General features: G+C 36.2%; 1 protein-coding gene across 6 annotated transcripts in view; it reads left to right on the top strand.

The window, feature by feature from the left end:
• LOC125663821 (anillin-like) overlaps window positions 1–13,706 on the top strand; it is a 31,101-nt gene that overhangs the window by 9,777 nt on the left and 7,618 nt on the right. For 2 of the 6 annotated variants that reach the window (XM_056152717.1, XM_056152615.1), the window contains exons 6-16: window positions 189–965; window positions 1,080–1,164; window positions 4,854–5,575; window positions 5,689–5,774; window positions 5,924–6,065; window positions 7,281–7,419; window positions 7,734–7,889; window positions 9,523–9,695; window positions 9,980–10,055; window positions 10,707–10,828; window positions 10,993–11,079. In XM_056152717.1, coding sequence (XP_056008692.1) covers window positions 189–965; window positions 1,080–1,164; window positions 4,854–5,575; window positions 5,689–5,774; window positions 5,924–6,065; window positions 7,281–7,419; window positions 7,734–7,889; window positions 9,523–9,695; window positions 9,980–10,055; window positions 10,707–10,828; window positions 10,993–11,079 — 2,565 coding nt within the window. Of the gene's footprint in view, window positions 1–188; window positions 966–1,079; window positions 1,165–4,811; window positions 5,576–5,688; window positions 5,775–5,923; window positions 6,066–7,280; window positions 7,420–7,733; window positions 7,890–9,522; window positions 9,696–9,979; window positions 10,056–10,706; window positions 10,829–10,992; window positions 11,080–13,706 lie in introns of all 6 variants that reach the window. The other 4 variants (XM_056152654.1, XM_056152552.1, XM_056152682.1 and 1 more) reach the window with 2 other exon arrangements.

Raw genomic sequence — 13,706 nt, 5'->3', positions numbered from 1 at the left:
TTTAATTTAATAAATGAACAACAAAAGTGAAGATAGAATGTTAATTGCTCTGACGATCACAGTATACTGGATTATATATAAAACAAGATAATGCTGTACCGATCAAGTACCCAGGTACTTAATCGTAAAGATTATCAAATAATCATTGAATTTTATTAAATTTTATGTCCAATATACTCTGTAATTAGGAAAAACAGGTGGATCCCTCAGAGCAACCAGTTTCTGCCAAGAAAGCTGTTTGGGAGCAGAAGATAACAACGCCAACAGCGATGGTTAGTAAGGTGCAGCACCCAGTCAGGCAGATGGCCACTCCAGTGTCAGACAAGCCATCGTTCCCAAAGCCACAGTTTTCTGAATCACAGAATCCTAATGTCCCAGCAGCACAGCCAGAGTCTAGAGTGGAGAAAGATGACCCTGCAGCTCAGCCAGTGTCAGCCAGGATGGCATCATGGCAGCAAAAACTGTCTGAGTCAACTCCAAGAAAGGAAGAGGAACCAACATCTTATTCAGTCAATGCAAGGATGTCAGCTTGGGAAGAAATGTCCTCCAGCAACAAGGTCTCTTACATCAAAAAGGTGGACCCCAGCAGTGTGTCTCCTGGCAAGAAATCTCCAGTGAAGGCGCCGGCATTCGGTAGTGCTAAAAAAACAACTCCGGTTAAAGCTATTGGACAAACCACAGGAAACAAAACAGTCACTCCAACAAAAGGAGTGAAAGAGAATATTCTGCAGAGAGTTGATCACATCAAAGCAGCCATGGATAGTCCGTACAAGGCTGAAGGCACTCCAGGGAAGGTTGGAAGTGCCACCAAAATGATGCAGCAGAAACTAATAGAGCAAGTCACTCATGGTAAAACAGCAGACACTGCAGAGAAGTTGAGGCGTGAGAGAATGGAGGAGGTCCAGCGACTCCAGAATCGACATCAGAATGGCATTTTGAAGGAGGAAAGGCCCGGCAGTGAGAGGGTAATTATTGACACATAATGGAGAGGTAGTTCACGTATCTCTGACAATCAACACTGGTTTTTGATACTGTCATGTGAATGTCTGAGCTATTCTTAATGTTCGGAAATTTTAAAGGGTCCCAGCAACATGGAGGATCAGGAATTGACCGAAGACATTGGAAACACAAGACGAGAGGCAATCAGAGCAAAGGCCAGGGCTGGTATGTTTAAAAACCATTCCATATCATTCACACTGGCAAGTGCTTCATTTTGTTAGGCTGTGTGTGTGAATAAACTTTTCACTTTCAATATAGTACATTTCTTTACTGAAGTATCATGCTGTATTAATTCTGAAATGATAAGTTTACTATTGATTACCTCTTAAAAATCAAAACTTTGAAGCTTATGATATCATATATTGATTGATGATCTTATGGTTTTGTTTGCTAGCTATCTTAAAATAGAAAATGAAATGGAAAATGTAGAGATTATGCTTCCTGCTTGTAAAAATTATTATACATTTGATATGTATAGTGAGGAGAGTATAAAGGATTACCAGTATTTTGTATTCATATTTTGGTGTTGGATGTTTGATGCATGATCTTGTATTTTTACTGAAAGTGACATGATCATAAAAGTGCATGTATTTGATAAAAAACATAGAAAATAAACAGCTAATGCATTTAGCATATTGCAATCAGATTCATAATTTGCACACATATACATGTGGATGTTTTGCAATTAACCAAGAAATCAAAATGAAAATATTGTGAGTTTTATTATTATTGCTGTATGATTTCATAAGTTTATCAGATAAATACAGATTTCAGTAAAATCATCAATTAGCATTCTAGTTTCTATAGGTGTGAACATATGAATTCCATTGAAATAAGTACTGATACGATATACAATGGTGAGCCTTAAACGATTATCATATATTATTTCGAGAGTATAATCAGCTTTTGGTGCTATTCTTTACAGGTTGGAACAAATAACATTCTGTAGAATGAAGCCTATTGTAAAAGTGAATTAAATCTGTTTCTAATCTTCAGGCTATTTCTTGCATGCTGGTGCATATATATACTTTTGAGTAAACGGTGTCTAACCTAGGCCTTAATGAGACTTGTTGATATGTTAGAAATGTTTCCCATTTGGATCAATGTCATCAAAAATTGGTTCCTTCCGATTTTGATTTTCTCAGAAATGACGCATCAAATTGAGATGTAAATATAACGTGTATTTTATATTTTTATGCCTGATATGCTTATAACTTTTGAATGATAAGGCCAAAATAAAAAATATGTTTGTTTCCGGTCGCCCGACCGACCCTAAATGTATCCACCGACCCTATATATTTTTTTTCAATTTTCTGATTTTAATTTATCGATGTACGAACTAGTGCCCGAAATCATTTTGGTACGAGTTAACAATACCGACAACAACAATGGCGGCACATCTATTAGAAGCTGCTTCGGTGTCGGCAATAAAGTTACCTAAATGTCAGCATCAGAACCCCATAAATATTATGACAACTGTCTTGCACAAATCGATATTAAGCAACCTATTCAAGGCGCATCATCCGCAGATATTAAGGTGGACAGTTTCCGTGCGGATGTGAAGTGAGGGCTAGCACCAAACGAGACCCCGTTTGTAGTCGAATGTTTTTATTTTTATTTTTATCTCGCACTTGATCCAGTAGCAGTTCCTGCGACATACGAAGAAAATATAATGACCCATCACTCTTTTCAACCCAAAACGCCCGTGCACTGCAGGGATTTTTTAAGGGTCTGTAGAGGGCCGAAATTCGGCCGCATTCCCAATCATGGGCAATGCTGAAAAGTAGATGTTTTTCCCAAAATGATGCCAAAAAATTCCCAAATGATGGATGGTTTGATGAGAATATACCATGAGGGGCCATCCAACCTCAGTGCCACTCTGGTGCAAAACATTTGTGACAGTTTTTTTCTTTGCTAAAGACCGGAAATGAAAGCTTGTTTAAGCCAGCCACATTGATAATAAAATATCAAATGGTTAACTTTTTGCTTGTTTTTTTTATTTGTATAAAACAAATTTCCCAATTTCAATCAAATATCGCCATTTTCCCCAAACTTGAAGGCCCTGGCCCCTGGATTCAAGGGGTAAAAAAAAACCTTCACTGGTAACTTGTACAGAGTGTTCAAAGCCACGAATCATTTATTCAAAAACGAAATTAACTGAACGCCTAAACTATATGTTTATATATTACTTGTCAGGGCTTGAAGCTAACTTTTTATGTCACCAGTCCAGACGGACTGATGGGGTATAATTTCAACCAGTCCGCAGAAAAATTTACCAGTCCAACAGTTTTCCAGAAATAATTAAACATAGTCCGTTAATGTTATTAAAATGAAATTTAACTCAATATGCCTCAGACAATATTGTAACACTTAAGGGATTTATATTTACGAACCAGATTCGTTTAATATTTACAGATCGAAGAATGCCAAATGTGCGTATAAAATTTTACAAGTATATTTTCCAAAATGCTGCTTTACAAAATTAACCAGTCCCATCGGACTGACTAAAACAAATGTATGTCAGTCCACCAGACTTTTAACCAGTCACAGAGTGACGGGCATATGTTAATTTCGAGCCCTGCTTGTAGTATGTCAAAGCATGTAAGTAATTATAAAGAACTATTCATGGAAGAATAGGACTCCTACGAGAATATGTACATGTACAAAGTCACTCAAACCAAGTGCAAGGGTAGTCTTTAGCCTAATAAACATCAATTTGTATGAACTATATACTATGCAATGCTTTTTGTCAAATGTATTGTATATGTGGTTGAATATTGTGTTTTGGGTAGAAGTAGCTGACACGTTGATTACAAACAAATGACAAGGTTTATGAATAAATACATGTAGGAAAGTGTGTACAACTGTTTAGCATAATCTGTACCACCTTTAAAAATGAATACGTTTCTGCTCCATATATGATGTCTGACAATTTTAACATGCTAAGACATTTATTGTAAATGTATATCAAAACTCAATCACATACTGTGCATTTTGTCAATTAAACATTGTGTTCTGAACCAAATTTTTATCTATTAAACAACTTTAACTATAAAATTGTCATTGAAGGCACATATTTATTTGAAAAAAAATATATATTAAAAAAAAAAACCTACCTACCAACCCTTTTTTTAAATCGTAGGCGACCTGAAACAAACATATTATTTTTTTTGGCCTAAGTGAAAGGGCCCTCATATTAGCATATGTGCTTTCCTCGTGGCAAGACCTTTTTTTTTTTTTTTTTTTTTTTCCTCTGGTACCAAAGTTTTTGACCCTGTTTATTGTTTTTAGGGGCATATAGTGTTTCGCAAACACATCTTGTTCATTCAGCAATTATTACTGTTTACATAATAAGTCTGACTACATTTGCACTGTCGGTCATGTCATTTTAAACATGTTAAAGAAATATTAGAGCATTCTGCATGAAATACATTACTAGTTGAATTCATATCTTGTATTCATGATTAACAGTATTCTAGTCAATCGCAGAGTTTCTAAAATCTTCTGGTCCAAAGGTTTTGTCCACCAAAAATTCCTTCATGCCAATTAAAGTTAACAACAAATTTCTATGTTCTGACAGGTAAAAATTATTAAAATTGTCCATATGTATTTACAAAGATTTCAGAAACTCTGGATTTTGGAAGGATTCTCATTGTAGACACAAAAAGTTGTACAAGTTGCAGATCTTGTACTTATTTGTAGAATGTACATGTAATTCTGCCAGATATCTAGAATGAGAAGACTTGCATTTGCACGCTGCCTGCTTTTTATGCTAACAGTGGTATTGTTCTTTTTCTGACCTTGGCCTTTAGAGTTTGAGAGAAAGTTAGCAGCAATGGGATTTGAACTTTCAGATGACAATGACGCATCGTATGACTTTAAAGAGAAGCAAGGGAGAGAAGCACACCTTGTCCAGACCAAACCTCCACTGGCTCCAGGCTCTCACTCAAAAAGCCAGCCATCACCCAGCATATACCGCCTTATATCACAGAAAAAAAAGGACAAGCCCAACATGCCTGGAAAGAAAGACAAGAGGTCCGATGACAGTTTTGACAGTACTGAGGATGACGAACTTTACACAAGGAGACCCTTGTCCTCAACACAAGAGGAGGAGGCTTCTTCAACTGATGAGGGGATGCAGAGATTGTCAAGTGACTCTGAGAGTGATGTTGGTCGTCAAGCTCCTCCTCCAATGATGGAGGATGAATCTGATCTTGATGATGTCAGTCTTAGTGCTTTCGTCCCTGCCTCTGTTCGGCGACAGAGCGTGATACCAAGTGGTCCCCAGAAGGAAAGAGAAGAGTTGGAAAGTCGGCCCAGACCGACTGTAAATCCTGTGGCTTCTGTACCCTCCAGTTACAGAAGTGGCTCCAATCTCATGGGTTGTCAACAGCAGTCTAGCTCCAGCAGTCTGGAGAGTACCTCCAGTGAGCAGAGTTCTTATTCATCTGACTCCAGGAATTACTCGGAGTCCGAAGACGACGAAACCAAAGACTCTGCTGAGATTAATGACTTATTAGATGAAGCTTTGAGTGAGGAAGAGGAGGAGGAGGACAGCCGACCAAGAGCTGCTCCAGTAAGTTTTATTGAGACTTTTATCGATTTTTATCTGTCTTGGATTTATTTCTTTATAAACTAGTAAATCATCAGTATCGTTTAATGTGATATTGTCAATATTTGCCTCTGAAGCGTAAAAGACGGAGTCACATGATGGCAACAAGTGAAGAGGATGCTGGGAATTTGGCTTATAGTGTCAGCATGTACCGATCACGCAGGTTTGTTTATTTCTACAAGAAATTTGGTTTTGGGTGGATTGGGTTTGCCCACTAAGATTGATGAAATATGGATATTATTCAACATGACATGTCTTAAGTGGGTATGGGTGAAAATGGAAAGTTTTGACATTTAATCTGGTCATTTGCAGATACTTGCATGAGCCGAATTCTTCAAAACAGAAAATAGTTCGTAATCGAGCGTTTGAGGACACAATACACGAGGAGAACATTGAGATGCCTACCCAGCTACCACCAGAAGTGGAACGCAAGAGTGTTCAGGAGAGAATTCAGGTCAGTTCATGTTTCATCACATGTTGTAAACTGCATCAAAATTCCTTCTTGAATTTGTGCATAAAACTGAAATTTTTGTAAGGCCAAAATGAAGTGTCTCAGACACCACAGCATTAATCATTTTCATCACCATTGGGAATATCTCAATTTTATCTTTCAACCATTTTACACAGAAATGTTTCATGAAATCAAATACTAAATTTTTGTCCTGAGAAACTTCATAAGATTGATATTTTTTTATGCTCGTCTTTAGATGGGACATATTATGGTACAGCAATGTCTGTCGATCCATACAGGATTTTCTGTTTCTATTTTGAATTCATTTCTCTATCACAGATCAAGCTGAAACTTGCTATGTAGCTTTGTGGGTCACTCTAGATTTCTCTTGGAGGAGTTTTCAGGGATAGACAATAACTTTTCTTCTTACTTGCCCTTCGGGCAAGTAAACTCGAAGTTTTACTTGTCCAAATGAAAAACTTGGTTGTCCAAAATATTTTAGACTACAATAAGCCTAGTGTCAACCAGTAACTAATTATTTCTCTCTGTCAATTGGTGATACAGTACGATCTACTAGAATGGACCTTAATTCACTATAATGTGATGGGTTGGTAAAGAAAACAACAATATGTGAAGTTGGGCTTTACTTTCTAATATTTGATATTCATCAAGTTTAACACAATTATTATGATAATGACATTTCCTACTGGAAAAAATCACTTGCCCCATCGGGCAAGTGTGTATAGAGTTTCACTTGTCTGAACTGAGTTTTCACTTGCCTCGGGCAATCGGACAGCCGTTAATGTCAATCCCTGGTTTTGCCCCTTTGTGTTTAAATGAAGAGTACAATAAAAAGCAAGGGTATTTGTTACTTTGTTGTTAGTCTATAGTAAATCAATCAGGTCTGTAGAATTTGAAATTGTGGTTGACCAAATGTTAACACATTGTTTTACAGAAAAGTAAGTTTTATACTGCGAACAGCTCCACTAATCTCTATCCTGTGGCAGTATGTTGAGAAGTTTGACAATGTGGATGTCTGTTTTATAAACAGGGTAGTGGTGTGCAAATTAGCCATCATAATGGGAGATTTACATATTGGGGAAAATCATTGTTGACAAACCCTGGCAGTATCGGGAAAGTGATGATGAATTAAGAGATGTCCAGCATAATTTGAGAATTAACTTGTATCTTGATTTAATAATGAACTGTTTGCTATAGGAGCTTCAGGAATTAGTCAGTCAGGAACAGAGTGTCATCATGCAGACCAGTAACGCCCTCAACCAGTGCTGCTCAAGTAACTCGTATTTCCAGGGCTCACCCGAACAAGTGGAGTGTCACAGACTTCTGCTCATTGCATGTGAGTACACAACTACACATTCTAATCTCTTGTATGAATATCATTATACTTGACCTTATTCCATGATTTACCAGAGATAAACTGGTTCACGCAAGTAATTTTTGTGCCAATATAATCTTGAACAAATACTAGGAGGGACAATATAGGACTGGTTCACAGTGAGAAATATTCACAACAACGAGGCTCTCGTGAACCGCATGACAATTTCTCACATGCAAATAAAAGTTGTTTTACAGTATCTTAATTGCATTCTTAATTGCATGCATTATTCTGATATGGTGTGTCGTGAATTTCTTTCATTGCTTCATTATTAGGTCAAAAGCGACAAGCCTATCTGACTGAAACACAGCGACTAAAAGAGACAGGATGTTTAGATCCCCCCGGCTCTGGTCCTCGTGGTTCACTGACCATCAGTGACATTAGGCTGCCACTGAAGAAAGAGTTTGTTACCAAGATTGGCACTGGTTCAGGTAAAAGAAAAATTTATGAGGTCAAAATTAAAATATTGTATGTTTGCCCAAACACAACCAACTTGGGGGGAAAAGCCCACCGAGTCGTATTCTTTTATCGGGGGGGGGGGGGGGGGGGGGGGGGGGGGGCATTTTACTTGTCCGTGCTGTTCACCATATTTAATTTTTATGTGAAGTAAAAACTTCACAATTGCGCTTGAAAGAAATGTTGATTGTTGTGCTTGAATTATTCATTGCTCTACCATATCCAAAGCATTGTTTTTACTGACAGAGCACTGATTATTTACAGACAGAGCACTGTAAGCACTGATTATTTACAGACAGAGCACTGATTATTTACAGAGTACTGTAAGCACTGATTATTTACAGACAGAGCACTGATTATTTACAGAGTACTGTAAACACTGATTATTTACAGACAGAGCACTGATTATTTACAGACAGAGCACTGATTATTTAGACAGAGCACTGTAAGCACTGATTATTTACAGACAGAGCACTGATTATTTTTAGACAGAGCACTGTAAGCACTGATTATTTACAGACAGAGCACTGATTATTTACAGACAGAGCACTGATTATTTAGACAGAATACTGTAAGCACTGATTATTTACAGACAGAGCACTGATTATGTTTAGACAGAGCACTGTAAGCACTGATTATTTACAGACAGAGCACTGATTATTTACAGACAGAGCACTGTAAGCACTGATTATTTACAGACAGAGCACTGATTATTTTTAGACAGAGCACTGTAAGCACTGATTATTTACAGACAGAGCACTGATTATTTACAGCACTATTGCCCTAGATTATGATCATTTTTAAAAGTTAACGAGAGGTTTAATATATCGCACCTAATGTCCATCACTGGTGGCATGTTCATTACAACAAATTAAAAACTAGTTTAATATTTTGATTTTAGTTTTACAACATCAACTGTTTAGATGATTTTAAGTTTCAACAAAGAAATATCCAATCTCTTCAAACTTTAATGCTACAAAATCTCGTGCTTTGCTGAAATTAACAATTAACATGACGTTTACACGAGATATTCAGTGAAGATTACCATGATGTTGAAATTCGAGATGACTTATCTCAAAAATATAGCTGCGTGGTTTGCAAATTCTTATTCTTTGTTTTATAATTCATTATTTCCGCAAAAATGTTCAGTAAAAATCCAAAGTATAACGTTAAGATTTCCTGCTTGATCAAAATCTTTGCTGTGTATTACACACACGAAATGCTTTCTTTTTTCCCCCCCAAATTTACAAGCCCAAAGTGGGGGTTGCGTATTAAACACAACTGCGTATATTCGGCAAAATACGATATATGATTTTTGACACTGTTTGAAGGATTTGACAATCAGAGAATCATGCATTGAACATTGAAATTTTTTTCCATATGTAGTTTTCTGTGTTTCTAAGTTCTAGTCATTGATATGATGTGTTGTTTTACACAGTATTAAAACTCAGTATGAATGTTTTCAATGCTAAAATATCTGACAGGATGAGACTCTTGGGATAAATTTTTTTCTTAAAATGTACATATATGCATACTAACTGATTTTATCAAAATGTCAGTATATGTATTGAAGATTTTAAACTTTTGAGTTTATTTTGGTGTTTGTAGATAACACAGTTCACTACTTCCTGTTACTGATCCGGAATCACGCCCAGGTGATAATGACCCAAATGTTGTCCACTCACGACCCAATGATGAGGGGCAGTTTGGACTTTCCCAACCTCATCAAAATCCATGGCATCTCTGGCAGCTTTAAACTTAACCTAGAAATCTACAGCATGGTAAGGAACAAAGTACAGGTCAATTTACGTTCTTTATGTATACATTTCCTTGTTGCCACTTAAGCATGGTGAATACGTAAGGATAACTTTTTGAAATGTTTTTTATGTACACTTGAATGGATGGAATTACAATGAATGTTAACAAAAATAGTCTGCATTTTATTCAGTAAATCGATGCTCTCTACCCGTTCTGTGTCCTTTCTCTTACAACCACTGGTTAAAAAGTGTCATTGCAACCCTGTAGCTAATGTATATAAAACAAAAAATTTAACTTTGAATTCCAGTCCATTTCTAGAGAGGCAATCAAGGACAAGAAAAGAAAGACTCCGAAAAAGACAGCCAGAGGACACCTGGCACCAGGTACTGAGAAATATGCAATTCTGTCAGAATCTGATACTCATAGGCTCGTGTAATTTATAAGTATACATGTATATATCACTAACAGTAGTAACAAGTATATATGCTTACTTCTCTCTTTCTAATATACAAAAAGAACTGACAACTGGTCCTCAGAACATGTGCATGTCCTGAGTTATTGACATTGTAGATCATTATCTAGTTCCCAGTCTTGGTGGTGCTATGTGTGAGTTATTGACATTGTAGATCATTATCTAGTTCCCAGTCTTGGTGGTGCTATGTGTGTGTTATTGACATTGTGTAGATCATTATCTAGTTCCCAGTCTTGGTGGTGCTATGTGTGAGTTATTGACATTGTGTGTAGATCATTATCTAGTTCCCAGTCTTGGTGGTGCTATGTGTGTGTTATTGACATTGTGTAGATCATTATTTAGTTCCCAGTCTTGGTGGTGCTATGTGTGAGTTATTGACATTGTGTAGATCATTATTTAGCTCCCAGTCCTGGTGGTGCTGTGTGTGAGTTATTGACATTGTGTAGATCATTATTTAGCTCCCAGTCCTGGTGGTGCTGTGTGTGAGTTATTGACATTGTGTAGATCATTATTTAGCTCCCAGTCCTGGTGGTGCTGTGTGTGAGTTATTGACATTGTGTAGATCATTATCTAGCTCCCAGTCCTGGTGGTCCTATGGCTGTGAGGACGACCAGCTTCACTCTGATTACCTCACTCCCCATCACTATGAGGGCCCTGGACAAGACCTGCTTCACGCTGGAGAGAGTAAGTCTTCCTTTAGTTGAATAATATAACATCATTCCAAGGTACATTGGAATTGACAGCATTTGATGATAGAACTTTTCATGTCTTAAAAATGATATTAAACATTCAGAGTAGAAAACTGTTCACATTTGTGATCCTTTCACTAATTGTGCCCTCTGTTTTAGATTCCCTATTTGTCACCTCTACATGGTACAATTTACATGAGACTGAAATGTTTAATGGAACAAAATGTAGAAGAAAGAGGATTCTTGGTGAGTCTTGATTTCATGTTTACAAATTCAAATTAGATTTTATTGCAACACAAGACACCTTTTTCTCTGTTGCCCAACACTATTCCAATTTAAAAATGTTCTAAATAACTTCTTATATGCACATCCATGACAGGCTGTATAATAGTATGGCAATCTAATTAAAATATAGATCTCTCAACACACAAAGCTGAGAGCTGTGCGCTATTTGAGAGATCTGTATTTTAATCAGATTGATAGTATTACAAATTGACAATGTTGTCCGTCTGTTAGCCTTTCTATGCCCAGCTTATTACTATGAAACTTGGGGCCTTGAAGCGTCGGACCTTATCAGTTGATGCATCTTAGAAATAAGGTGTATTTCAGCCTTAAAGAAAGATGAAATGAAGAAAAACTATTTCTGGTTCCTAATTTTGGAGTCTTTGAATCATCAAACCTTTTCAGTTGATGTGTCGTATAGGGAAGGTGTGTTGTGACTTGAAGGTTGTAATGACATCAATTACAAATGATATATAGGGGTGACCCTCAATAACTTGGACGACCTTGATAAAAGTTTGCTTTAAATCTGGAAATTAAAGGTCCGACCATCCTGATTCAGATTTTGTACTAACTGGAGGTGTATATTCACATCATCCTGGGATTATTTCAGTGGACATAACATGATTTCCTTCCTATTTTCCATTCATTAGCATGTCTTTTACTAAATTATTTTCTCAAAATCTGTCTCATAATTAGGTCAAAACAAAAAATTTCAATATTATATGGCATCATGCAGATATCTGTTTGCTGTTAAAATTGTACAATGAAACATCTAACTCCAAAGTGACGCACAGATGTAGGGTTAAGGTACTCCAGTGACCAATAATAGAAATGCATTTTGTCCCTTTATTGTGCAGGCTTTTTTGTTGTTGTTATTCTTTTTTTTCTGTAGGAAATGTTATTGCTGCAAAACTAATATTCATATGGTTGAAATGATTATAAAAATTATTAAAAAATAATATACATGTATATGATTGCAGTATTACATGTACCTTAAGTAGATCAGAGTGACCCCAAAAAAACCACTTATCTGGCTATCAGATCAAGTTAATGGTCTATGGAAAAATCATGGGGGGGGGTTGGGGGGTTGTTGCAGGACTCGAAATTAACATATGCCTGTCAGTCTGTGACTGGTTACAGGGATTTTTTTACCCCTTGAATCCAGGGGCCAGGGCCTTCAAGTTTGGGGAAAATAATGATATTTGATTGAAATTGGGAAATTTGTTTCATACAAATAAATAAGAAAAACAAGTAAAAAGTTAACCATTTGATATTTCATTATCAATGTGGCTTAAACAAGCTTTAATTTCCGGTCTTTGGCAGAGAAAAAACTGTCAAAAATGTTTTGCAACAGAGTGGCACCAACTTGAAGGTTGGATGGTGCCCCATGGCATATTCTCATCAAAGCATCCATCATTTGGGAATTTTAATGCATCATTTTGGGAAAAACACCTGCTCTTTAGCATTGGGAATGGGGCTGAATTTCGGCCCTCTACAGACCCTTAAAAAATCTCTGGGTTAAAAGTCTGGCAGACTGATTGATATTTGTTTTAGTCAGTCCGATATGACTGGTTAATTTTCTAAAGCATCATTTTGGAAAATATACTTATGAAATTTCTTTGATATCTAGATATCAGATGAATCTGATTCGTAAATATAAATGTATTGCAATATTGTCTGAGGCATATTGAATTAAATTTCATTTTGATAACATTAACGAAATATGATTAACTATTTCTGGAAAACTCTGGTAATTTTTTCTGCAGACTGGTTGAAATTATACCCTATCAGTCCGGCTGGACTAGTGACATAAAAAGTTAGCTTCAAGCCCAGGGTTGATAACACAAATTTTGATACTTCATGGTTAGGTTTGTAATATGACCCTTATGCATATATGCAAGTTAATATTCTTTAAAATTGCATTCATTTTATATTTGTATTTTCCAATACATGTCCTGTCATCTATTATGTGCGAGTGTTGTTGAAAAATTATTATCATTATTGTGGTGATGTAAACCTGCAGTTCTATGAAATATTTAAAAGATATTTTGTCTGTATTCTCTTCAAGGATAAATCACTTATTTCAATATTGTATGATTCCTAGGTGAATAACTTCACTGCTGCAAAACCTAAAACCATGCCACTAGATACTCAAGTCATTTACAACAGTCTTTATAATATTAAACCTAAAACGCATCACAAACAGAAAACCATGCCACGAGATACTCAAGTCATTTACAACAGTCTATATGATATTAAAACTAATTACAAACAGAATATTTGTGTGTGTTCAGTAGGCCTCATTATTCACAGACACGGACAGTATACAATTCCAATTCACAAACTCTAAATTCACATGTATGTGTGTCTGTCTATTTGTGTGTTTAAAGTCTAAATTCACATGTATGTGTGTCTGTCTATTTGTGTGTTTAAACTCTAAATTCACATTTATGTGTGTCTGTCTATTTGTGTGTTTAAAGTCACCATACTTAAGTTTGCCTATATTTAATTTTTATTGACATAATGAGCTATAAAGTAGATTTATGATATGTTTTTTATTATGCTTTTTTACAGATCAAGGGCATATTCAA

The sequence above is a fragment of the Ostrea edulis genome, chromosome 1 (assembly GCF_947568905.1).
Source record: "Ostrea edulis chromosome 1, xbOstEdul1.1, whole genome shotgun sequence".
NCBI lineage: Eukaryota > Metazoa > Mollusca > Bivalvia > Ostreida > Ostreidae > Ostrea > Ostrea edulis.
This window is presented reverse-complemented; position numbering and strand designations above follow the sequence as displayed.